General features: G+C 42.1%; 1 protein-coding gene across 1 annotated transcript; it reads left to right on the top strand.

Moving 5' to 3' along the window:
* Window positions 1–322: 322 nt before the first annotated feature.
* Window positions 323–15,234, top strand: LOC119741915 (neuronal acetylcholine receptor subunit alpha-10-like). The gene is made up of 7 exons (XM_038217862.1): window positions 323–907; window positions 6,957–7,096; window positions 7,901–7,945; window positions 8,419–8,528; window positions 9,993–10,249; window positions 10,637–10,918; window positions 11,249–15,234. The coding sequence occupies exons 1-7, from the start codon at window positions 838–840 to the stop codon at window positions 11,842–11,844; spliced, it is 1,500 nt and encodes a 499-aa protein (XP_038073790.1). The 5' UTR covers window positions 323–837; the 3' UTR covers window positions 11,845–15,234.
* The last annotated feature ends 11,216 nt before the right edge of the window (window positions 15,235–26,450 follow it).

The raw sequence follows: 26,450 nt of genomic DNA, 5'->3' as shown, positions 1-26,450 counted from the left end.
GGAAGAACTACTTAATTATCACTCGGCAAGCGCTCTGATAAAAATATGTACATATGTGAATTTAAAAAATACGGGTGTTTACAACAAAATGCTTGAAACAGCGCCACCATTTTGTGCCATCACGCTCAGAATATTTCGATCACTTTTGCTTATTTCCCTCATGCGTTGTATGGCCTACCCGACGCGCGCTTCTCATTAAAAACCCAGAGTGACGTGGTTGGATGGAGAACACAGGGTAGTGCTTTCGCGTTAACATTTATTGACCTCTCCGCGGCACGGAGGGCGATCGATGCCAGGCCGTGAAAGCCACTTATGTCCGGCCGAAGGTGTGCAGAGCTGAGCCCACCGACTCGCAGGTTGGAAAAGATGCCATCCGTTACGTAAGGATACGTACGCATTACGTACAGCAACCTATTCATCAATGGCATCCTCTCACAGACTCTTGCAATCTCCACCGACCGAGATCGACGATGAGGAAGACCGTCCTCCAGTTAAAGTAATCAGCGCTTAAAATCTAAGTGCCCGTGGTCGGGGCGGTGCGGTAATGACTATCGAACGTTAGCATCTGTCGAGGCATTTCTGCTGAGGAGAGGTTTGGCTCTACGGTACCACACTGCTTCAATTCATTTCCCTACACGGAGCATTCCTCGCATCACACTAATCAAGCGCGTCGCTTCAGCCCACCGTCTTCTCAATCCAGAGACACACGTGGAGAGGAAATCACACTGCCTGGTGCGAAAACAACGCGGAATTGATCCCAAATTATAAATTCAAAAAGCTATTTTTTTTTTAGTACAACGGGGTTGTAGATCTTCAGGGTGCTGCTCGACTAGAGTCATGGGGCGACTGACGGGACTTGCCCCCGTCACCTTTGCCGCGCTGTTCCTTGTTGCGACTCGCATCCACGGTAAGATTCAATCACATTATCATATGCACGTACTATTTGGTCATTGTCGATATACGCACGTCTATGCATGATTGAGTGTAGACACTGTCGAACATAACATGTCATATTCTAGATTTTAGATATTTTTTTGAAGGGTGCTGGTATATTAAAACATCGATGTTAGCATTTTTCAAAACAAAACCGATCCGATAACATAAAATCAACGAAATATAAGATTAAGTGATTGTATTCAGGTAAGTCTACATGTATCACATTTTATTCAAAAACGTATGCCACATTTATTTTTCGATTCGTTTCTCGGATAAAATAAGATAACAATACAAACTTCAGGGGTTTCGGTGGATATATATTTCCCCTTTTAAGAAATTAATCTATCCACTTTTTCGCTATTTATATACTGGTGTCTCATCGTCAATCCACGATGTACACGTTAATGCACTTCCTGCTTGCTGATCAACATCCACAGTGTCTCCTTTGCTTTAGGCCTGATGTAATAAAACATAATTTTGTCTAGTACATAGCCTTTCACTGTTCAGAGTTCGGTAATTGAGGTCGGCGTTATAATATCAAATTAGCTGCAGTTTTGATATAGATGTGGATATTATCAGTGACCTATTTAATTATGTTGTCGTGGCAAGAACTACAAGGGATTTCCTGTAAACGACCAATTTTAACAGACGAACATCACCCATTTTGCGTTGGCCGTCAGAAACACTTTCAAATTTCAACCAATTTTCTTTTATCCACCAAAACCAATAGTATGCATTACATTTGCGCGCCATTCCAAGCATAGACCGTTTCCCACCACAATAAACAGCGTAATTATATTCGGCGAAATAATGGATGGAGTACCGGGTTGACTGGGGAACCGAATGATGGACCACGCGATTGATGTCGATGGAGAATGGCGTGTACGGTATAGCACGGCAGATGGGAACGGATGTGTTGTTCCATCGGGTTCATTATGTATGTTCCTTACCAATAGTGTACTAGCTCTACGTAAGGAGATCAGAGGGCGACACGATTTCACAACAAAATGGCTCAGACAGTTTTTAGTAAGAGGGTCTCATTTCGTCAATTTTGACGATAATATAAAGATTGGCTCAAAACCCAATTAAGAAAGTGATGAGGTGGAACTGATGAGATGAAAATGACGAGTTGAAAGGGCGAGATATTAGTTCAAGTACTGTAGTGTTTTCCTCCTTGAGATCATAGCCGGACAAAATTAGTGTTCGTAAAAGGTAACACGAATTAATTATGTTAACCAAGGTGATAAAGATGGCCACGATAATAGCAATATCAGTAATGATGGTGATATAGATGGTGATTAAGGGGATGGTGATGGTGGTGGTGATGATGATGATGATGATTACAGGTGACCACGGCTACGACACTGAAAATAAATACCTGTGTTGTCAGATTAACACATCTGGTTTCAGCTTGTACAAGTCGACTTCGATATGGATACCGTACTTTTCATGCACAAGGTTCAAGATGATAGCAACAAAGTGAACGGATTTTTCAATCGCTAATCACATTATTACATCCAAATGCAGTTTTAGATTTTCTCCAAATAATTGATCTCAAAATAGCATCGATATTGAACTCAGTATACCGAGAATTTGCCACTCAACTGTACATCAAAAACATGACTTTATAGTTCTGTCCATTTTTCCACTCGACCAAAGCCAAATTAATTTTTATCCCGCATGGCAGGAAGAAAAAAAAAACCACGAAGACCTTTGGGCTGTAAATTGTAAATGTGCTCGCTGGAGTGTAAACAAAGTTGATGTACCAGTATTGGTTGTAATTATGCATAAATCGCTGGAGATTGCCGGGGTGTGAGGTGTATTCTCGGTAAGGTAGGCGAGCCCCTCAGGTAACCTGTTATTTCCGCGCACTAACGGCAGTGACCGCGCCGAATGTATTAAAGGTGTACGGTCTATGGCATGGGTATTCTTTTCACCCAAATGCGATTAAAGGTGTTCATTTTGCTTTAATTCCCAAAAACGAATGCGTTGCCACAAGAAGAAATGCGGTTTTTAGAGGCAAAAGGGCGACTTGTTTAACATTTAGGGGGGAAATGGCTTTGAATAAAAAAGAGGAAAGGTAATAGCCGAATGTGCTGAAATAGTTCATAATTATGCATCAAACCGCGCACCTAAACTGACATTTCTGTCACGTCCGTTTTTAGAATATCTCAAAAGCAGCAAAACTCCTACGTATTGCCATTTGAAAAAGCAAGGACGTGTTTAGGTTTCGCTTTTTTTTAATAGAAAGCTGGTTATTTATTAGTCTTTGAATATACAGCGTTTACAGTTTTGACTGCATTGAAGAGGAAACGCCAACACAAATATCAGAAAATAGAAAACCATTGCAATGAGAGGTGGAAGCATGGAATGACGTGACACGCACCGCACCTCCACAATTCTTTTTTGCGGGGGGGGGGAAATAATTATTTTTCAAGTCCCCAAAACAAGGAGATGTCCCTTAAAAAAATGTCGTTCTTACAAGGGCATGAGTATGCATGGGAGTTTATATTCCCAAACGTTTTTTCTTACCCAAGGAATAAAACTATGGATCACTACATTGGATCACACCGTATGGTGCATATTGTTATGAAAGGTCAGCCAATGCAAACTACCTTGAAAAATTGAATTACGGAGATCGGTTCGGTGACATTAGTCCCAGAAGTTCACGCCAGCCAGTCGCATTCTGCACCATATATCTGTTTGGGCAATTCAAGTCGACGTATCGGGCCATGGTGACTGCGGCCAAACGTAAGAATGAAATCATCCCTTTTATGTATTTCTTCACGCTGATGATGAGCAAAAGGTCATGCAACCTTTTTAAATCTTCTTACACAAGAAGGCGACAGGTTACCTGTCCTGTCAACACTTTGGGTATCATCCGAGAAGTCAGTTATCATTAAAAAAAAAGGCATCTCGCAGAATCTGCCATGTGGATCCTCCATTGTACAAATCATTGCGGCCGGAAATTACCGGTACATGTACCGCAAAATAATCCAGAGCTTTTTAAATGATTTAGGGGGCCTACTACACAATCGTTTCCTCGTTCCAATCGCCCTATCCATGCACGTTAGTGAACGTTAATCGCTTTCACACACACATTTTGTGACATTCGAAAAGCAGACTTAAGGCATTGTGAGTAGTTTACTACCCAAACCAACGCACGTGCATTTTGTGCGAATGTTTCGTGCGCACGCACAAAATTAGTGTTCGGTTCCAGACCTTAAGATTCTGCATACTGATTTCCAACTCTAAAGATTCAGACTATACAAGGGCGGATCCAGAACACAATTTTTTGGGGGCCAAAAAATATTTTGGTCACCCAAAAAAGTGGGTCAAAAAAATTACGGCGTGGGGTTCGGGGCCCGCTTAAGGGCTCCGAAATTTTGTTGGATTCTAGATGCTCTGTGGTGCGATCTGAGGCAATTTCTGACCACTTTAACCAATGTTTTTTTGAGGAAAAGATGGTGGTGTACTCATTGCCTGCCTTTATTGCGATGTCCCAAAAAAAAAAAAAAGGGTTTCGTTTTTTTTTTGGGGGGGGGGGGGGCATGGCCCCCTTTGGCCCCCCTCCCCCTGGATCCGCCCTTGAGACTATACAGGGTGAATAACAAAAAAGTAACCCAAATGTCGGGACCATTGTTTTAGTGAAGTTCTGCATGTAGCACTTTCAAAATCTAGGATTTGAAAGCCCGATTCATAAGCTTTGTTTTAGTACAAGAATCATTCAAATCACTTATGTACTTATGTACAAAAAAAGTTCAGTGTTCTTTCAGCAAATTGAAAACGAATCACATGAGGATGTGTGTGAATCGTTTTCGTTTTGCTGAAAGAACACACACTTTTTTGTGATCTGTGGACAGAGCTTTAAAACGGCGGTTGTGTTTAAAACTCATAAGTGATGTGAATGATTCTTGTACTAAAAAAACCCTTATGAATTGGGCTTTTATATCCGAGAATTTGAAAGTGCTACATGCAGAACTTCACTAAAACAATGGTCCCGACATTTGGGTTTCGTTTTTTTTACTCACCCTGTATATGCTGACTTATTTTGGTGGCCGAAATTCCTGGGGGAAAAAGGGCCAACATTTTTCGAACGCGTTTTGCCCGTTGATATGCTGTTGGTTGGATTTGGTTGCATTTTACCAGCAATGAATGCATTTCACCGACGAAATACCTGTATGCCTAATGTTTGTTATCAATCCTGATATTGACTACATTTAGGGCAATTGCGAAATTTGATGCCATACGGCGCTTATAAGCCAACGTCGGTAATGTGAAAACAAGGAGGCCTATGTACTTATAGAGGTATTAGGACCTGAATCCCCGAATATTTTAGGTTTTCGATTGTTTACTTATCCTATTTGCATAGTTTGAAGGAAAGTAACCTAATGTCTTACAGTTCCCGAGAAAAAAAACCCGGTTGTTTACATCGGACACGGCGGAATTTTTGTGGCGTACGGATATACGTATTTCCAGCCGTAAATAAGTCATGGAATTATGTATCTCGGCGCGGTGACAGCATCAGACTGGCGTGGCAAATAGCTGCGGTATATTCGATTAATCTAACACAGGGAGGTGGTTTTCACTCAAATACGTCAATATATATTTACTCAACCGATGAACACACATGCCTTTTTGAGAAATGTTTTCAAAGGAACATAATCTGAGACTGGAATCTCGATAAGCATCCAAACAGCTCGATTTAGTTTAAAGTCAAATTCGTTCTCTCGCGCCATCGCAACAATAACCCTAAAACGCTGCATATTTAAATTCTGTACATTTAAATTCTCTTTCCAATTAAAATGCGTTTTGTAGCCCGATTCGGCACATTCCAGGACGAAATATCCTTTTAACTTGAACAAGGGCAGTGCTTTCCTTCATTTTGCTGCAAGTAAAAAACGTACCTGACACACAGTCTATAATTACGTCAGGGGATGGTAACTGCCAAACAAAATATAGAAGTTGTAGGTCAATAGCCCCTCTGTATAGGGTGGTGGGTACCGTACCGAATGTTGATGCTGCCTGCCATGAAATTGCTCCACGGTGAAAAAAAAATAACTAAAGCCTCTTTCTCAGACCATAATTATTGTGACTGTACTGTGGGGACGATAATATTTAAGAAACAGTTGAGAACGATCAAGGTGATGTACCCAGGAAATGGACTCCACTGATTTTTTTTTCAGGAGGTCACACATTGAAATTAAAGAGACTGAAAGTAAAGGGTCACGCGGCGAGCTTCCCGTCTACGACCCCTCGCGCGGCCGCCTACGGGCATTTTCACTCAGGCTGCCCTTTTACTTGCTATAATTTTTGACAGAATGATTTCTAACCGTAATCACCCCAAGAAAAATTCGTGTTGGATTTTATCTTGGTATTCCTCAAGAAAACACTTAGAGATCGTTAAAAAACGAATTTTTCTTACGACCTTTCACATCCGGCATTTTCGTTCCTATATGTCTCCTTGTTCGTTCACGTTCATTTGTACATCGCGTACTGGCTTGAGGACGAAAATGTGTAACAGCGCGCGAAGATTCACCTGCCTACAGCCGATGGGTTCTAGATTAAGTCTAGCTGACTTGAATGCAGTCCATATCAGCGGTCATTTTAGATATTTTTGCAAATGCTAATGTGTCCTTCAAGTTTATTTTAATTGTTTTTTTTTAGCCCTACAAGAAAGGTTCAGTTTTACCCAATGGTCGCCATAATAGTCCACATGTATTTTAGATTTGCAGAAGTGAATGGTCAATGTTTGGTACGATTTTAAAATTCACATCAGGCGATTTTTCAGTTGCAATAAATTGAGATGCAAGTAAGGGTTAAACAAAGGCTTTTTCTTAAGAAATCAATGTACCAAAAGTAATTGCGCAATAATTTTCCTATTCAAGGGTTCCGGAAGCGCGCCACCAGGGGGGAACTTTCAGGCTCTGTTGTAAAATACGCCACGTGATCAATTCTGGTCCAATGAAATTTCACCATATATTACCAGGGTGTTAAACTAGCCACTGTTTCCTTCTCAGTGCAATCTATGGAGCTCCAGGAGTACGAGTTGGTAGACCACCTCCTACAAGACTATTATCCACTGGTCAGGCCGGTAGCCGACCACCGTGACGTCATCGATGTCCTGATGGACATGACGCTGGTAGAGATTGTTAATATGGTGAGTATGGTAGTACATTGCTGGAGATTTAACATCAAAAAGGATGTCAGTTGTCGTGTTTCCCTAATTGAAAAATATTTCAATCCGGATTCTGTGTCGATTATTTAATTGTTCCTTAATGGAGCACTTTCGAAAACGCGTTTACCAAGACATGATAATAGTTGGAAAGACGGTTCAAAAATAGAGCATGAACAACCACAAAAATGTCCGGACGATGTACACCTTTAATTTTCCAAAGCACATACAAGACGGGCAGCACACAATATTGATTGAACGTTTTCTATTATATTAAACCAAGTCTACGCAACTGGTATTTATACGCCAGTTGAGTATACGCCAGTGAATCGTTTGGCTTTTTTGGGTTGAGAATTGGAGGCAAAACGGACCAAAGCATCCTTGAAAATAGTCTAGCCTAGAGTCAATGTGCGAAAATCAATAAAGGTCAAAATTGTGTCGCATTAAATTCACGACGACATGAGTTTTAAGTGGCAGTTCAGTGCAGTATGCGCAAGTTTCGAACCATACGTGCCATCCGCGTAGACATTATAATGTAAACTAATCGATTTTTTTCCTCGGTGTACTGCACGGTTCACTGCGTATCTCCCTGGGCAGGACAAAGCCAGTGGACCATTTCCTTTTGTAAATGACAAAAAAAAGTTCACATCTGATTTTCAAATACCTATAAGTACTTGATAACGAGCACAATGTATTTTTATTTGGTCAATTTGGCTTGGTTGTTGCGCTTAAGAAAATGACAGAATTGACATGATACATTTGGTTTCAAATTTGTGTTTGTTTTCCCAGGACGAGGAAAACCAAATTATGGTCATCAGCGTGTGGATGTATCAAGTAAGTTAACTTGGAACAAGAAAGAGGTGCCATTAGTTTTACAAATGGTGCTCATATCTTTAAAAAAAATAAATGTTGCAGTCTTGTAGAATCATGAACCGTAGATATAGACCTTATGCAGTAGGGCGGAGTCAGAAGGCAATGTATTTTCGTCGCCAGGATAGGCTTGAGTAAAACTATTGTATGCATTCAATGTGTAAATTAAAGTATTAATTAAAGAGCATTTGTGGAGATACCTGCACCATATAAGGGATATTGTCCTTCGTGCAATGCACAATGATGTAGCTCTCTGGCTACACTATTACTGTGTATATAGTTGTCATGTTTGTTGTAACATCGGTTACGATGACACAATGATATTGGTGCGTCTAACTGTGAGAAATAATCAATTACGCTAATGGCAAAATGGTGACACTCTGACAGTGACGATATTGACGCCTTATCCTTTAATGCTATTTGATTGATTTTTTCAGCAATGGAAGGATTCCAACCTTCAATGGAACCCTCCCGATTTCTACAACATCACTCAGATAACTCTTCCGTCTACAGACATCTGGAAACCAGACATCGTTCTGTATAACAAGTAATAAGAGTTCACTTTCTTGTATACAGCCTGTCAAAAAGAAAATGGTACAATCAGAAAAAAAAAATGGTTAAATATGAAATTTCAAAATAAGTCATTCTTAATACTTGACATAATATTAAAGAACAAAGACTGGGCTTTCCAATAGTGTTTGTTTGATCTTATTTGCTTTTGTCAATTCAGAGATATAATCAATTTAGTGCGATACACCAAAATCGATTTTGTGCCACTTTTATGCATGGGCAGAGTTGTTTCGAGTACTGTGCCATGCTGTCTTGAAGCTCACAAAAGATTGCAACTTGGCAAAAGAAACAAACTCGATTTTTGTGTTCCGCAGTAAACTGGAGTTATCTCTGGATTGACAAAAGCAAATGAGATGAAACAAAAAGTATTGGAAAGCCTGGTCTTTTTTCTTTAATGTGATGCTCAAAACGACTTACTTATGTTGAGATTTAATATTGAAAAAATAAATCGTTTTCGATTGTACCATTTTTTTTGAGACGGGCTGTTTATTTGCAAATTGGATGTTGTGGTCACGTACGTATGCCTACGCGATGCCAACGTTCAGCAAACTGTTCTCCAAAACCACCTGGTACCCTGCACTGCATGTGTAACTCTTGAAATGTGATTGGCGTAAAGTTGTGACATAAATGCGGGCAAAATAGCATGCAAAGATGGTTAACTGTTTGGGTTGCACTTTGTTTGCCCGTTGGTATGAAGTCACATGCAGAAAATAATCTATAGAAAGGCCAACTCACTTGGTATCGTTAATTACGTGGGAAGGTAATGAATTAGGAACTTCAGCATAACTCTTACTTTTTGTGGCATCGAACAGGGTCAAAATAATGGATAGGAACATCAAGACTGCGCCCTGTCACACCGCTCACGAAATCAGAATGTTCTGTTGTCACATGATGCCGACTTCCTGCAAACTGGTCTATTCTGCACAATGGATGTACATGTAGCTTGAAAGTATTGGTTGGCATTATGCAATATTATGACAGCAGATTGGATCATAGCTGTTTCGCCTGAACGGGCAAGTGGCGAGCATAACGTCATGAGTGGCATTGTCAATATTGGAGCTCTTTTAAAATCACCCCCGCCCCAAAACTTCGTTCCTCCTACAAAGTGGACCCTATTTTTTTATCTAGTTATTTCCCAAAAGAAGACATGGAAGTGTGTGTTAGAATTTTGAGAAAGATATGCAGCCATGTAAAAGAAATGCGTACAAATACGTGCAGATGTCAAATTTTTTATTTTGTGAAAAATAGCATCAAGCATCGTTTTAAATGTCAGCAAGGGAGAAGGGAGTCTTCAATTTACGGACACTCATCATACGCGAGAAAATGCAATTAAATGCATTTAATCAGCAAACGAGCAGAGTGCAATGACTTCTGGGGTTAAAGTTATATGTACGCCAGAAGGTAGGAAATTAATATTAGGTATGATGTTTTTTACTCGCAGCGCCAACGACAACCTAAATGGTGGTATACGCAAGACGCGTGCCCTCATCGATTTTGACGGCACAGTCACGTGGAAGACACCGGCCATCCTGATGAGCGCCTGCGAGATGAACCCGCTCTTCTTCCCCTTCGACATTCAGAACTGCTCGCTCAAGTTCGGTTCCTGGACATTCCACGGTGACCAGCTCAACCTACAGCTGAATGTCACCTCGGCCGATACCTCCATGTTCCAGGGCAATGGGGAGTGGAACTTGCTCGGTGAGTACGGACACAGCGCCCCCATTGCTGGAGCTTGAATATGGCGCGCATGGATATGCTCGGGATATCTCGGGACAAAGTCCCAAGGTTCCCAAGACTGCATTTGATAAATCTTGTTTATAGCGCCCTCTACCGCCGCGTCGGCTTGAACTCGCTTGCCGGAGATGGTGATCTGCTGAATCGCGGGAAATCCAAAATTCAGGCTTGGAGCAAGGCTATCACAAGTAAAATCACAAGTCAGTCTCAAGTATAGGTTACAAGAAACAGGATGAACAATGACAAAGAAAATGTCATTTTTTAATAGCTTGTCATTTCCCTCAAGACTGAATGACTTGTGATTGACTTGCGATCGACTTGACTATAACTCCCCCCCCCTTTCATCTACAGAGATGCCGGCATTGCGCGAGGTCAGCTACTACCCTTGTTGTACCGAGGCTTACCCAATCGTCACCTTCTACGTGGTACTGGAGCGCCGGTCCCTGTTCTACATGTTCAACCTGGTGCTGCCCTGCGTGCTGATCGCATCCATCGTCTTGTTTGGTTTCTTCCTGCCGTCTGACGCCGGCGAGAAGATCACGCTGACCATCACCATCCTGCTGGCCCTCACCGTGTTCCTGCTGCTGGTTGCCGAGACTATCCCACCCACGTCCGAGGTTATCCCCCTCATAGGTAAGCTGCTGTCAGTTGTTGGTTTCCGCTCAAACACTAAATAAAAACTTGGTAAATATTATGACCACAACAGAAGAACGCAATTTCAAATTTGGTCACAAATTTGTGTCTCAAATTTGTGTCTCAGGGGTCAAACTAACGACTTTTATTGAGGAGGATCGGGAATCTGGTCATAAAGAACGTTTGTGAATGCACTAGGCCTATATCGTAATGTACCAGCAAATTGCAGTATTCAATTTTTGCTTTTAATTTGGTCAAGAAAGTAACAATAAGCTTAAAATCAAGCTGTGACATTTAAGGTTTACGTTCTTGTTGAAAATTGTGTTGCAGGACAATTCTATGCCGCCATCATCGTCTTAGTTGGCTTATGCGCCTCACTGACCGTCGTCATACTAAGCGTTCACCATCGGGGCGATTGCACTCACGTGCCCCGCTGGGTCCACACTCTGATCTTGGTCAAGCTGGCCACCATACTCCACGTCCGAAACCAGATCTCCCAGTCCTCTATGGAGATGGAACTGCACGCGCCGTCCGAGGTCGACATGGGCAGCATGTCGCCGCGAGGTGGCGTCCTCAACCCCATATTCGAAGGGGACGACGGGATCGAGGAGCAGCACCACCAGCAGCAGGACGACGAACGTAGAGGGAGCTCTTCAGAAAAAGCTGGATCGGCCATGATGGAGCGACAGCTCTCTACGGGAGCGGACACCAACATCATCGAGCAATACATTACGTCCATATCCAAGAACGTTTCATATTTGGTGCGGCGGGGACGCGACGAGGACAGCAGTCAGAAGGTGGCTACGGAATGGCAGGAGGTTGCCATGGTGCTGGATCGACTGTTTATGGTCGTCTTCTCATTTCTTATCGCTTTCGTGGCGCTGTCCACCTTACTAGCGGCAGCCATGCGTGTGTCCCTTTTGTAGCGGGAATTTCTTTTCTTCCTCCTTCCCGTCGATCTTCCTTTATTTTGAGGCAACTCGACCGTGAGGCGCTTAAATTAATGATACCCCACATCATGCAAAATAAGCAAGAACGGAATCCATAGACATCGTTATGTCAATCTTTTTTTTTCAAAGAGCCAACAAAATCATCATACAAAGCGTGATACTGGAACGGCTAAAAACAGTTCAGTTTAGTCTTTCGCTGATCATGCGCACTCTGACAGTGGAGCTGACACCGCAACTTATGACGATGTTCATAAATGAACTGTCTATAGAAAACATTCCACTCTTAGTTATTTTTGGACTTATCTGGGTTTTTCTCTCTCAATATGCCAGTGCTGTGGTAGTCATTAGCCGTTTTGAAGTGTGGCAGACAGAATGGAGGGCGCTATTTTAGAGCAGGTAAGCTCTTGTATTTACTGAAATTTACCCACTTCAAATAACGCCCTCCTATTTGTCCGCCACACTAAAAGGGAAATCGTCATTGTAATTCTTTTGTACGCAGTTGAATGTGTATGTGAATGTCATATCATTTAGTGTTGATTCTTCGCTGTATAGGGGCAGGTCCTCGTTCCAATAGGTGTACGTATTCTGTATGAATAACTTGAAACAGTATCGACTAACATAAACTAAGGATAAGTAGAATATTTTACTGACACTTTGTAAACAAAGGATTATGAAAATAATTATATTTGTAACCACTGCTTTGTACAGTACAAAAAAAATTCATGTTCATTTGAAAAGTTTATACTTTGACAATTCAGAATTGCAGGCAGTTATCGTGTACGGATCTGTACGTGGTCAGGGAAGGGCGCCCTCGGGCATTCAAAATTACTTGGCTACGGCCGGTTGAGTCAACTTCGAATAGACTCGTGTGTTACTGCCGGTGTAGCGTGAAATTACGACTCTGTGAAATACTCATTGGTAGTATCGCGCATGCGTAAGTATGATAATTTGGAGAGTGACCAGTCACGTGAGAGAGTTTAACCAATAATAGCGTAAATGTGTCCAATTTTCATAGGGGTCCGATTTTCATATGCCACCGGCCGTAGCCTTTATTTCTCATAGAATGAGCAAGTTTAAGATTTCACGATTTTCTCTTCGGGATAAACAAACTACTGTGTACGCTTGCGAAATGGAATTCCCATCGAAATAAAAAAAGTCTTGTTTTGCATTTGATGTGTTTTAGAGGAGCATATTTACATTTAAACTTTCGTGCGAACAGTGTTTTTGTGTTTTCGTTTTAATTGCAAGAAAAAAATATTCATAATTAATTTTGGTTAACATTACCCAATAGACTTGTGTATACATATCTATTGCGTTAAACCAGTCAAAATTTGGTAAAATTCGGCATGGAAAAGTTAAAACATAGAATACATTGAATGATATATTACAACTGTACAACGGAAGATACTGTACATGCCTACAGATAAAAGTACAATTGTTTTAATGTATTATGTTTAAAAATTTAAAAAACAAACAGTTCACATATTTCAGTACTTAAAACCCACTCATCGATGTAAATAGATATTCGTTTGCGATACGTTGATTTGTTTCCCGTAACGTGTGTTGGGTGTCAATATGTATTTATTTAACAAACTAACATTTGTTTTATCAATCAGTATATCTTTATAATGTCTTGCTGTAAAAAATACATTACAAACCAAGTATCGTAAGTTGTAATTTAATTAAAGTGTGAATATTTATAAAAAGGAATATAGATCCGAAAGGTCTGAAATTAGTTGTGTGTGTAAGGAAGCCGCGCATGGCAAAATGACATTTTAGAAACTAGAAAGCTATTTCAGCTGATCCGTACAAATGTACGGACACGAGATCTTAACACGGTCATATCCACGGGAAGCCATTGACCTCTACACTAACGAACTGGCAGACAGTGCTCACACATGAAGCAGCCGTCCGCCATTTTGGGTCACTCATGACGCATGCGCAGTAAGTTCGTCTATGCATGATTTGTCGTCAGAGTTGAAGCGTTGACCAAAAAAAAATCTGATCGGCTTTTGAGATACAATCGTTTTCCAGGGCTGGCCAAAATCCAAACAATAGCTGACAACTGTAGGGGGATTGTTTTAAGTGAAACAAAAAATCAACTGCATACTGATACAAATTTTACGTCTCGGCGTGAAGTTTTGGCGAACCGCAAGTACGGAATTGTGTCAAGGCGCATTCGCAAATTAGCGTTTCACAGCGCAACTAAGCGTACAGCGGAGAGGTCATTTCTTAACGTCACGGTCATTTTATTCAACTTTAATTCCTGTATATTTAGTTTGCTACTTTCTGTAATTTACTGTAATTGTTTATTTCCCGCGGGCAAAAACGCATTTGAAAGCATCGAAGTTAAACTCACTGTTGTTGACACGGAAACATTTTAACCTAAATCGAGCACGACAGCAAAGTAAAAGCTGCCGAGTCGTAATGCCAAGAAAAACAACACCTTTTGGTTGAAAAAGTAATTGTTAAACACTTGTATGTTGGTGGAACTTAAATACCACTAGAAGGCGCCGTGCATGAAACATTGATTATGCATGATTGACATCAGAAGAGCTCAGCTTGAAGTTGACGTAGGGCGCCCTCGTTTGTCGATAATACAGCACTGTAGTTTTCATTCGGTCAGCGGCGTAACTAGGGTCTTCGCTCGTACCCATCTAAAGGGCTTATCTCCTGCACAAATTTGGTGAAGGAAGCGCAGGCGCGCAAAGCATTGTGGGCAGCTTACTGCCCAATGCACGTACATTCTGTGTGCGCACGTGTCATGTGCAGGCGAAAGTGTTTGTGTCTTCTAACAAATTTTATCCAATGGGGGCTCGAAGAAGTTACGTCATTCATGCAGAATAAATTAATTAGCACTTCCCAGCGCCCTGTTTGGGCGGTGGATACGAGCGAAAAGTAGCGTCAAACTTCTGGGGAGGGCACTTGGGGTGCATAATTCAGTGGGGCACTAAATGTAAACGTAACGTACCATTTCAACATTGAAGTATAATTTTTTTTTTTCAAGTCAATGTTTCAAATGGGGGTCCCGGGGGACACGGATAACTGCTGGGGGTGACCCCGCCCCCGTACTTAATTATGCCACTGATGACAACATTATCTCATTTTAACATTATCATCGTAATATACTTGTAAAATTGATCTGGACCTAGTTATCATAAAATAGGACATCCTTTATATCGTAAAAAGGACAAAGGGAACATCCTCATTTGGATGTCTCTTTATGTAGGTACATTTTGCGCTATTGGTATTCGAATAATCATAAACGTACTAATTGGCGTCGCCAGGTGAATTTGTATGGGGAGTTTGACCACATAGTATTGCACAAAAGACCATTACGGTCAGATACGTATAGCCATATTTGTAAAGAATGGATTCTGTGTATATTTCAGTCTTGCAGTTCGTACTTTCTGTGTTTTTTTCTGTATTTTTGTAAGGGCAATAATTCTGCTGTTAAAACAAAGAATGCCCGACCGTGATGATATTCGGTTCTACGCCGGCGGCCGCAAACTAGTGTACATGTAACTGCTTGTGGCGGAGTGGACCACCGCAGTGCGCCGTCAACATTGATCCGAACCCCGCCGACTTGGTATGTCACACAGATGTCCCCGTACTTTTCAATCTATATAAACGACCGCTATCCGGTAATGAATTTACAACAAAATATCGTAATTTGTGAGAACAAATTGGGCTTGTCCAAACGCATCGGTGAGTTCTTGCATGAAGAATTCAATTTGGGGGGCTCTTCTCCGAATGGGGCCTTCCAGAATACACGGATGATTTATCCTAGACGTTGGACTTAAGGGATGCAGGTTTTGGGACGAGGGGATGTACTGAGGCAAATCGAGGGATTAGATGCCGCGCAGGGCCCGGGCAGAATTCCCTCGCAGCTTCGGCGGTGCTTTGAGTCCGTGTCATTTCTATTTACTCTGTAAATCTGTTGGCAAAACACATTCTAGGCGCGCATTCTTTGGCGAAATTAAAAACAAACCAAAACAAAAATTTAACGGGCATAAGCTCGACCCCTGTGGGTGGCCGTTCGACAGATCGACCCGAGGGGTAGAGAAAAAAAGAGGGAGAGAAAAAGAATATAAGAAAAAGAAAAAAATATGATTTAATGTCTGGGTGTTGGGTGAAACTATCGCTCTTGACTGGCATAATTTGGTTTTAGGTTTGCGTCGATGAGCGCAAGATTATGACGCGGGGCTGGCTCCCGTTACAGACGTTATCTGAAATCGGAATCTATGAGCGCTTATACAATTGTGTTTTAAAATAGAAATGGTGAATTCCTGGGCTGTAAGAGGTACGGTCCTGGCGGGGTTGATGGCCACATCGCACACGAACAGAGGCCACCGACGGGCTGATGTGTTTTCTCGGAGATTTCAAAACTAACTTGAAAAAAAAATGTTTAACCTGATACAAAAGCTCAAACTACAGAATTTATAGCCTGTAGTGGTCCAAAGGCCGAAGTTGGTGGAATTTGGCCGAGTCGAAGAAAGGTCTGGAACTCTCAAAAATCCTCCATCTCCGGCACTTCTAACTTCACATGCAGGCAATGACAACCTTCCCGTCAGTATATGTCAAAGCGATGTAACAATTATAACTGACTTTCAAACTGAGCAACTCCACCTCATAACCATTGTAGTGTGAATATCAAAACTGAAAAAACCCTCTCGTTGCTAAATGAGCATCAGGCGTTGCAGTGACGTACTAATGCGGTGCAATATTTGCAGGGGGGGGGGGGGGGACCTCAGGCTGCTGGCTGGTACCCTTCGAATGGAGAGTGTAAACACACAAGATTCTGGAGCACAAAAATTAACGGCACGTTTAGATCCAGACAGACCGCAAGGTAGTGTGGTGTCACAAACCAAACAAGAACTTTTAAAACCGGGAACCGATATTGGGTACTAGGAACAAATAAATTAGGTCAATACAGGGTGAGTAAAAAAATAGTGACCGAACTATAAAAAAAAAAATTGGTAAAAATATGTGGCACGCTCCATTAAGTAAAAACTAATTTGAGGAATATAAGTACATGACATATATGTCATTGACGAGTAACTCCAAATTTCACGTAATTTGCATACTCTATTTACAAGTTATTTTTGTTTTAATATAAACACCACCAATTCAGCTGTCCACCAATGATCATTTATCGAAAAGGATACGTATTGACGAATACCCTTTAAACACAATGAATCAATTAAGTAGGCCCCTACTTCACGAACAAGTCACTATAAATTTCATTTTAAATTTTCTCGCTTTCTGAGAGTATGATTATGCAACATGAGGGACTGTAGGTGAATGTTCGCGCATCCTGGTCACTACATGTCCCAGTCACTGAAAACCAGCCAGCAAGACATTTCTCTGTCCGAATGCATGAGTATCGTGTTCCGTGCAGCTGCAGGGGTAGTTCACACCCCGCGCGCCCCGACCGTTAATTCCGTCAATTTTACCCGGTATCGGGTACCTCAGCGGACGGTTCCCTGTGGATTGCCCGGGGAGGGTGGTAGACCAGACCCGACCCAACCGGTACGGTCCCCCCCCCCCCCCCCCCCCCCAAATAAACCTGTGGCATATTTTGGTCACTATTGCTTTTTTTCTTGAGTGGTAATATAACTTTTTTTTGTTTTCCCAAAGGTTGGCGGCGCTGCTTTTGTCTCCCCGCACCTGGCTGACAGGGTTGTTTTGTTTAGTTTGCTACGTAAACACGGCGGCCAGCCACCCTTTTGGATGCCTACCAACGGATTTTATCACTTACTCTTTTCTCACCTGCCAGCGAATTACGCCCAATTTCTGTGTCTCCATCAAAAAGCTTTATCGCGATATTGCTCACATTATGTGGATGAGGAAGGTTTTTTTTAAGTACTATGTTTTGGATTTATTCTGCCAATTGGCATCTCCGCGGCATCGTTTATTGTCAGAATTACGGAGGCAGCTTGTCCAAACACGACAACCTCACAGTGGCAAATCGGATTGTTATAGGGCCGCAGTTTGATGCTGTTCAATATCTTGCCCAGTAGGATCCACGATCGCTTGGGGAGAAGCTTTAACACACAAGCGAATACCATCGGCATCTTTTCCATGATCCCTGGGACAACAGGCTCCCGTAACTCGATCCGCCAGAAATACTCGGTCATTTATAGTTTGGCAACAGTAAATTCGTCCCAATATCAATGTTTAATATCATAGCGTCAACATGTTTGTTTGCACAAGGGCCGGGCCTGTCTTTCCCCGGTGCGTCTACCGCTGGGCTGAGGCGGGAGCATGGGCGCATCGCGCCGGCCCAGGCGGGTTTCGGGGTGGCCGCGCCCTGCTGCGAGGCAGCTGTACTCGCTGCGGAGCCCGGGACTCGTCACACAGTACTGAGCAAACAAATGACAAATTGGTACATCAAAATTTAATAGACCACTCCGTCGCTACCAATCGTGCCGTTTGAATTGGACTCCCCTGCTCTCTCTCTGTCCTTTTCTCTCCCCATACCGGCCGGCGGAATCTCCCCTGCTTTGCCCGGGGAGCTAAAACCAAATCGAGTGTGACGGCTGGAAGGGGCCGCCCCGAAGTACTCCAGCCTTGACACGGCACACACCGTTGGACCCTTGGGTTTACGGGACCGAACGCCCAAGCAGCGACGTGCAAAACTATTACGGATTGGGATGATTCGATTAAAATTGTGACAAACTAGAGCCCAGTGTGTGTCCGCTGGTGAGGTCAGAGTAGACAGGTACTGCATTAGGTGAGGCATGGGGAGTTGGATTCCGTGATGTCATGAGATCTGACATGTACCGCCATGGACCGTGCGTGTGTGACATCGACTTCAGAGGTGAAACAGATTGGGAAATGTGAGGAGCCAAACCAACGACTGTTACCTGTACATTGAATCGTCTCTTTTTAAATTCAAAAATCCTGTCCAAGCCATTTTCCTCTTTTCAAAACTTGAGAATCAGGCAGTTGGTAATGAATTGGAATCTTCTTACCAACACATTTTTTGGTAATTTATGCCTGAAATCCGAATCATGCGAGCTCGCACTGTGTTACTAAGCTACGAAGATGTTTTAATGGTCGTAAGTGAAATTTGTACCTCAAGTGAGCAAAAAACATTGCTGTTCCAGGCGATAGTTTCAGTCTTTGAAGTTTATTTGTGGAAATTGGTTGAGCAAAATTAATTCTTGCTTTACAAGATTATTTCAAATTGCCACTGTTTATTTCAAGCCGTGATAGATTTTTTTTCCATAAAGTATATAATTTAGAGAGGCACGGATAAATGTAAAATAAAAAGTCATAATATGTAATTTGCGTCGCAATGATGAAAATTCAATATTAGGGTTTACCTTTCAAATTCAATAGTGCTTTTTGCCCTTCACCGATGTTTGCACTAGTAAGCAGAAGGTCGTGGGTTCGAGTCCCACCCGAGTGATTTTTGGTCACATTCACTCGGGACAACACTGAGTATACAGTGTTTATGGAAGAAAAAATAATACCCAATAATTAATATAAACAATGAACAAACCACTTTAGAAATGATATTTAAAAAGGCCTTGCCTCATTAAATCATGAATGAACGAATGCTTTGACATCATGCATGTAAAGATTGTGCTTCCACAAAATGATCACAAGGTACTTTGTATACTTGTATTGATGCCCTTCAATTCTACAGGTGAAAAAACTGAGCTTAAAGCATGAATCTTGATGTCTTCAGGTTTGGTGATTTTTTTTTATCATGACGTCTTCCTAACCACACAGGCTTAGCCAGCCTGGTGTCAGGTTCTTTTCTTTTTTTTGCTGGTCTCGATGGGCTAGCTTGTAGTGTTCTCTGTGTTTGACTGACTGACTACCCGTCACTTGTGACTAATACCTATCTCACTGTCACTAAAGATTGGTAATCTATCTCACTAACTGACTGCCACTTGTGACTTTAGACTGAATACCAATCTCACTGAATGACTATCACTTAATTGTGACTTAGACTGAGTACGGACTGACTGTCACTCGTGACTTGGACTGGTTACCTATCTCACTGACTGATCTATCTCACCGACTGACTGGCACTTGTCACTGTAATAGACTGAGTACCAATCTCACTGACTATCACTTATGACTTTGACTTGTCTATTACCAGCTTGCCTATAGGCTATGATTTTGTAAAAAAACAACAACAAAGTGGACCCTTTTTGACCATACAACGTGTTTGATCAATGCCTCAACTGCTAGAAATCTAAACGCATGCATAATGAATGGATTTAAAAGATTTAAGCACGAAGAATAATTACTTAATATTGTAATTTATTTTATATTTGAATATAGCTTACATTGATAATGGTTAGATAACAAGTGGACCGATGTCTATAGTATACGAGGGTGGGTTGCAACCCACCCCCGCCAGGGATTCACCCCTTGGCTGCGGCCTGAGCTTGTTAACATGTCTTCGCGAAGATGAAAAAGTAGAGGTGAAAAGGCGCTAAAAAAAAAAAAGAAAAAAAGACGGGCCACTCAAGGCCCCATGGCTCTTGCTTTTTGAAATTTAAATCCCCGAGAATTTCTGATATTTGGCCGATCGCCCCCTATCGTCGAAACAAAGCAACGCCGCACGTCTTATAATCAAACTTCATTCACTTCCATTTTCATATTCATCGACAATTTTTTTTTAAAAGAATAACGACCCTTAGGCCTATATAATATGCGTATTTGGTCAGCGAAACTACAAGGAGACTTTCGCTAGCAGAAATAAAAAAAAAATCATGAAAAATACGCACTGTGAAGCGCCATTATTGTTCGCTATCCGAACTCGGGAAAGGTTCATGCACTATCTGGAACGACCCAGAGAAACAATTCCGAGGGTATTGGTCTCAAAATCTGGCCTCTCTTTTTTTCTGTCTTTTGTTCGACTAGGTGTTGCTTTTGCTATTAAATGAGGGCGGAAAGAACACTAGGACCGCCCCTCAGTGACTCGGCAGTCTGAAAGGGCCCACCAGCTGCTAAACCCATGCCGGAGTCACGGCTACGCAGCGGGGAGCCCCAGTTGCCGAGTTTTATCGAGCGTGAGTATTTCATACTCGGTGCTTTCAGAATTTTTCAATTTCTAGCTCTTTTTTTTTGTCTTTTTAACTTTTTATCGTTCTCGCACTATTTGTTCGAATGAGCGGCCATCGACAATGAAGCCCTGCAAGATGGGTGGAATCAACCGCGGCTAAAATGGGCCGTAAATACTTAACCAAATGAAAATGTGTTGGTTCGTGGGGATATGAGGCTAAATACACGTTCCTTTTCTTTCTTTTATTGCCACGCCACGCGCTCGAGGGTTTTGAGAAAGTGGGCTGCTTTCTCTCGAATGACTTGGTTTCACAGCATCGGCGTCAGAGCGTGGAATTAGGAGATTCAACATTGTTCAGAAATGGCAGTGAGGTAGAAAAACGCACACGTAGGCGGGAGCGAAATCGTTAATGGGGCGAAGAAAACGATGTAGCCCCAACGATGATATTTTTTGCGAGGATTTTTTTTGAAGGGGATTTCGTCAAATTTAGAGAGGGTTTTATTACATCATAAGATGCAGGTGTCCCCATTACTGATTTTGTTGTTTCTTGATAGTACAGCGACCTTGTACATCTACCATCTATATGGTCCTTGTTTGGGCATTAGTACTTTTCAAAAATATATGGCAATAAATGTATGCACAACAGCTAATAAAAACCCGCTGGAGTTGAAGACTATTGTGGAACGGGATTTCATCTAGCAACGTGAGAAATAACGACAACGGAATCGTACTTATTGAATATGGAACAAAGAGGGTTTTTTGCCTTATTCCTGACGCTTACCCCCTTCAGATATTGAAATTTGACATACTCTAACGACATAAATGTTGATTTAATGTTAATGAGCATTTTTCTTTGTCTCGGTTCGCCTTCATTTGCCTTACATGCCGCTCCCTATTGAATTCGCAAACAAAAGGCCAATAAGCGCAAACAAAAGGCCTATAAGCGCTGGCTCGGCTTCATTCCATTTGCTTTGAGAGAGACAAGTTATTTTTGCGTCGTATTACATGCATTTTGTTTTAATATTGATTATTAATATGATAACAAACCCCAAAGCAGCCTTTACTTTATCCTTCGTCCATGCAACGCGAATGATTTATACGTGATCGGGGGGATGTCAACCCCCGCGCTGACTTGTGCTAACAAGAAGTCCTTCCCGTGTTACGGGTGAACTGCTCGGGTCAAACCGTTTGGTCTTGGTTCCTTTATAACGAGGCACGGAGAATCGCAGGAATGGGTGGATTTATTGTGCAGGTTGGATCTCAGATCACAGGTCGTAAACAGATCTGTTTCAGCTGAAAAAAAAAGGGCTCAGGGGAAACGATGATTACATAAGTTGTACTAGCCATACTCAAAGCCTGGAATTTACGAAATGGTCGTAACGTTTTCTAGAAATAAATCAGTCCGCAATGAACTTCCTCCAATTACGGCTAGACAGACATTTTATACAATAATTTCAATAGTTAGGCTGATAAAGAGGCTTATTTGTTGGTGAGGTCTGGGTCGGAAATTTATGTTGCCGTTTGGAGTGGCATCTCGGTGTCATTTCTGTTGCGCCCTCTGTCGTCGATTACTAATGTGCAAACAAAGCTTGAAAGACTCATGGGCATGCATGTTCTTGGTAAATAGGCCTACCCCAAATTTCAGGGGAGCAAATTCTAGATGATATCAGCTCAACCGAGTATTGAAGGATGAATGCGAAGATTATGTCCAACAATATGCATTTTCAAAGCGTGGAGGAACTTTGTCGTACACCAGGAGGGCACTGTCGAGATTTTGTGTTCGGCAAAGGCGAATCGGACAAAGTGTTAGTAGTTGTACAAAGTTACCAATTATAACAACTTTTAAAAAGCTGTTGACGTTCATGCCGGTATATATGCTTTCTGTTTTCAGCTGTAGGTAAATTACAAAACGGAATCTTTCAATTAAAATCTGGCGCCAGATTTCCAGGTTATCCGATAACGCATGGCAACATTTGACGAATTAGTTCCGTTTTCGAGGACATCTGACAAAGAATTCTTGATGTATGTATGTGCCAAGATGGATTGGAAACATTATTGCAAAACACGGGTTACATCTGGTGCTAATTGCACAGACAAAAAGTAGAGGACAAGCGGCCACATGACCGGATTTCTGGCCGTTTTTCTGCCGGAAAAGTAGAACAAAAAGGCTTCCATGAAATGTGATCGTTCATCTGTCGCGTCTCTCATGCTTAATCCCCCGGACTGAGAGCGATTTCTTTTTGTAACATTTCTGCTAAATACCAGGGCTTACCACCAAAACCCAGTCTGTTGTTTGCTACAAAACACAAACGGAAATTAAGCTGCAATCGAAAACAAAAATCTCAGCGAATCGCACCAGCCCTCGAGCCAGTTTGAAATTTCAATTGCAATTTTTTCCGTACGAAGCCCCAAGCTGGAGCAAACAGTTACATCTGCCTATACCAGCCCGACGGCAGGCCAGCCTCAAGACCAAGCCGAGTCTAAACACAACGGATGGCCGCTGGCCCTTTGTCTCCAATGTCGGAGCAAACTAAAGAATAGGCACTCTCAGCAAAAACCAATTTCCTAAACTCACTTTACAGGGACGAAAAGGAAGAATTATTTTTTTCTCCTATACAAAAGACGGTATAAGATTTTGCCAACAACTGGTGTGTACCGGATAATACGATTAATGACATATGCCTCCAGCAGCTTACCGCTACGGATTTGCGGAGATAAAGTACATTTTAATATTTTCTGTTTGCGTAAAGTGTACCCTAACGGGGAATAAATAACAAAAATGAGATTTGTGGCGTATAGAAGTGTAGAGTGCTTCTGTCTCTTTTTGAAAAAAATCGCACATGGTGTTTCATCAAGTTGAATGGAGCGTCGAGTTTCGCCCCGTTTTTCTCAGATTTTCACCAAAAATAAGAGGTGCTGTTTGCTCCCGACTGTTCCAAGTGTCAAAATGAATGACATTTTTTCAATAACCCCACGATTAATAACGTTTCGATACACGGGGACAATAAAACAGTATATACCTAGCCCCCGGCCACACCGAGCTCCCACAACAAGTGCACCGCGCGGTACACTTGCTTCAACTTGCACCCTCCGGGCCTGGGCTAAACCAAACAAGAACCCATACTCCGACATTATTGGAGGTTGCCTCCAAAATAACACAACGAGTGGAGAACTCCAACAAAAATCCCCCCACTTTGACCCCAGAATATAATATCCCGAGCTAAAAACTCGCGATCAATGGCCCTTTCCCCCGGGGCCATATTTAACTGCAATTTTTTGATTTACCGATTTTAATCGGTCGTTTTTCAATGGGTGCGACCCCGGACAACCCCTTCACACCTCATTATGTTCTCGGCAGCGCGTATTTCACGGGCCGCCGGTGGCGTTCTCAGAGCTTAAGTTTTCCTTTTCCCCTCTTTCTTTTTAGGTTTTTTTTATAGCGGTCTTCGGCTCTTGACTTCCTAGTTTGAGAAATTGCCGCAAATGACTGGTACAAATGGCGACATCTTTCACCTGTCAAAAATATCCAGTAAGAGTTCTGCGCAGTGTGTCCTGGGTACGGGCTGTACAGACCTACTTTTGAGGCCCACAACTGAACAACTTGTCCCTAGTTTGCAGATGCCTGGGGGGTTGATACAGCGCGCAGTTTTATGTGATCCACTTTTTTTGGTACATAGGCAAACAAAGCCCGAACACGTTTGTATAACAATAATCATCAATTTTAGTTTATAAAACAAAGTCCAAATCATTAGCCGAACTTCCCCTTACCGTTCTCGGTTTCTTTGAATCAAGTGAATCAAAAGATAAGCTGGTACACGATCCGGGGCCCAAAAAAATGATTTGCATGAGAGGTTTTGAAGATAAGAAGCGATTGTGTTCCTTTCGATTCCACAAACCTAAAGTCACTTCCCCAAAATGGTTTCTCAAGATGTTTATGTTAGGCCCATCTAAATTCGTGTATATAGATTCACCCGAAAGATATATTTGTTTTCGTGACAACGTCTCACACCGACGACGGTTACAATATCAAGACCAATACTTTTGTTTAAATTCTTCCCAAAAAGTTTAATTGTGGGGTATAGGATAACATTACCAAACATTGTTCTCACCAACGTTCGACATTGTGACTGCACTATTAAGTCTTGATTCGAAAAAATGCTTCATCAAAACTAGATTTAGTTCACACAGTTAGTACATAATCGTTGGTCTTACTTCCATCTCACCTTAGCTTAAAAAAAACTGTATCTATTTTGATGAATGGCCTGACCTAGTAGTATTTTACAATGTTGACCAAGGGCACTTTGAGGCTAGCGTAACTATTGACATTCTTTATAAACTGGCCAGCTGTTATCATTTCTCCCCCTGCCTTCCACACCCGAGACTCTGACAAGCCAGGGCGTCCCTCCTAGTCCTCCCCAAAATATTTGCCCAAAACCGTGATGATCATGTTGATTTTTCGCTCCCCGGTGGGTGACCTCTCTAAGCCCGGGGTCAGTCCCACCAAACAAGCGGACAATAAATTTCTAGTGATGAATTTCTTTTCTTTTTCCCCACCCCTTTTGTGATTTTTTTTACTCCAACAGAATGCACTTGGGTGTGGGTTTGGGCTAAGTTTTTCTTTCTTCCGCCGGACCCAAACGGGGCCATGTTTTTATTTGGGTTCGCAAGGAAACTTTCTAAACATCATTCGTCCTCGACCGAGGCCCGCTGGCTGAAAAATTATAACAACGGCATAAAGAAGTCTAGAGTTGATTGATACAGAGTACATATTGACATAGGCAGTAACCATTCAGAGAGAGTTGCCAATTCCAGTTGGCGAAATTGGGTTTCTATTGACTGCAGTCATATAATGTAAAGACGCTATTTTACTCGTGGTGTGACCAACTACCCACAAACATCATCTTAATGAGGAAGGCAAACAGAGCCTGTAACACAATCTTTGAAAAAAAACTCGTATTTTTTTTTGTCTGGTGGTTTTTTTCAACCTGCGAAAGTTATTTAGCTTACGGATGGTCAACTCGAGTTACCGTCCGCGAGTCCCGTACGTGACTCGCATAATCGACCTGCAATTGATACTTAATAAGCTTGATAATAACACTCAAATCCCCACTCCTGTGGTCCCACCGACCAGGCTAGCTGTCAAATAACCGACAGTTCAAAAAAAATCCTGCATACACGCAGCTCCATTCTTTGCTGAGACGTCACTCGCAAAAACTAAAATACAAACCCCGTGAGAAAACATGCAGCACCATCTTAGCTCTCCTTAGGGAGCAATTATTGGCTGGGCTTTATACGGCAATCTCCCCAAGGAAGAAATTGACTGTACGGTGTTTGTATAGCAGGAAGAAAATAAGAAAGAAAAAAAAAGCACTCCGTTACCCCTAAATCGACTAAGAAAAACCCAATCCAATCGGCATTGTTCGTTGCTCTTTTCTTGCCTCCCAAGCTCCCCATCAACGGCAAATAATTCGCCCAGGTGTGCTTTCGTCCGCCCTGAGTCGCCAGGGCTGTGTGCGCGCACGTCCCACTCCAGCTCCCCGCTTAATTTGCT

Source organism: Patiria miniata, unplaced genomic scaffold, assembly GCF_015706575.1.
Source record: "Patiria miniata isolate m_02_andy unplaced genomic scaffold, ASM1570657v1 HiC_scaffold_5, whole genome shotgun sequence".
In the NCBI taxonomy this organism is placed as follows: Eukaryota; Metazoa; Echinodermata; class Asteroidea; order Valvatida; family Asterinidae; genus Patiria; species Patiria miniata.
Note: the sequence above shows the minus strand (reverse complement) of the source record. Positions and strands in the feature narration are given on the sequence as shown.

Bases quoted from the DNA above. Each gene is read 5' to 3' on its own strand.
- LOC119741915 (XM_038217862.1), top strand. From the start codon at position 838: ATGGGGCGACTGACGGGACTTGCCCCCGTCACCTTTGCCGCGCTGTTC. The intron at 908-6,956 runs GTAAGATTCAAT...TTTCCTTCTCAG, and splicing joins TGTTGCGACTCGCATCCACG to TGCAATCTATGGAGCTCCAG. The intron at 8,529-9,992 runs GTAATAAGAGTT...TTTTACTCGCAG, and splicing joins GACATCGTTCTGTATAACAA to CGCCAACGACAACCTAAATG.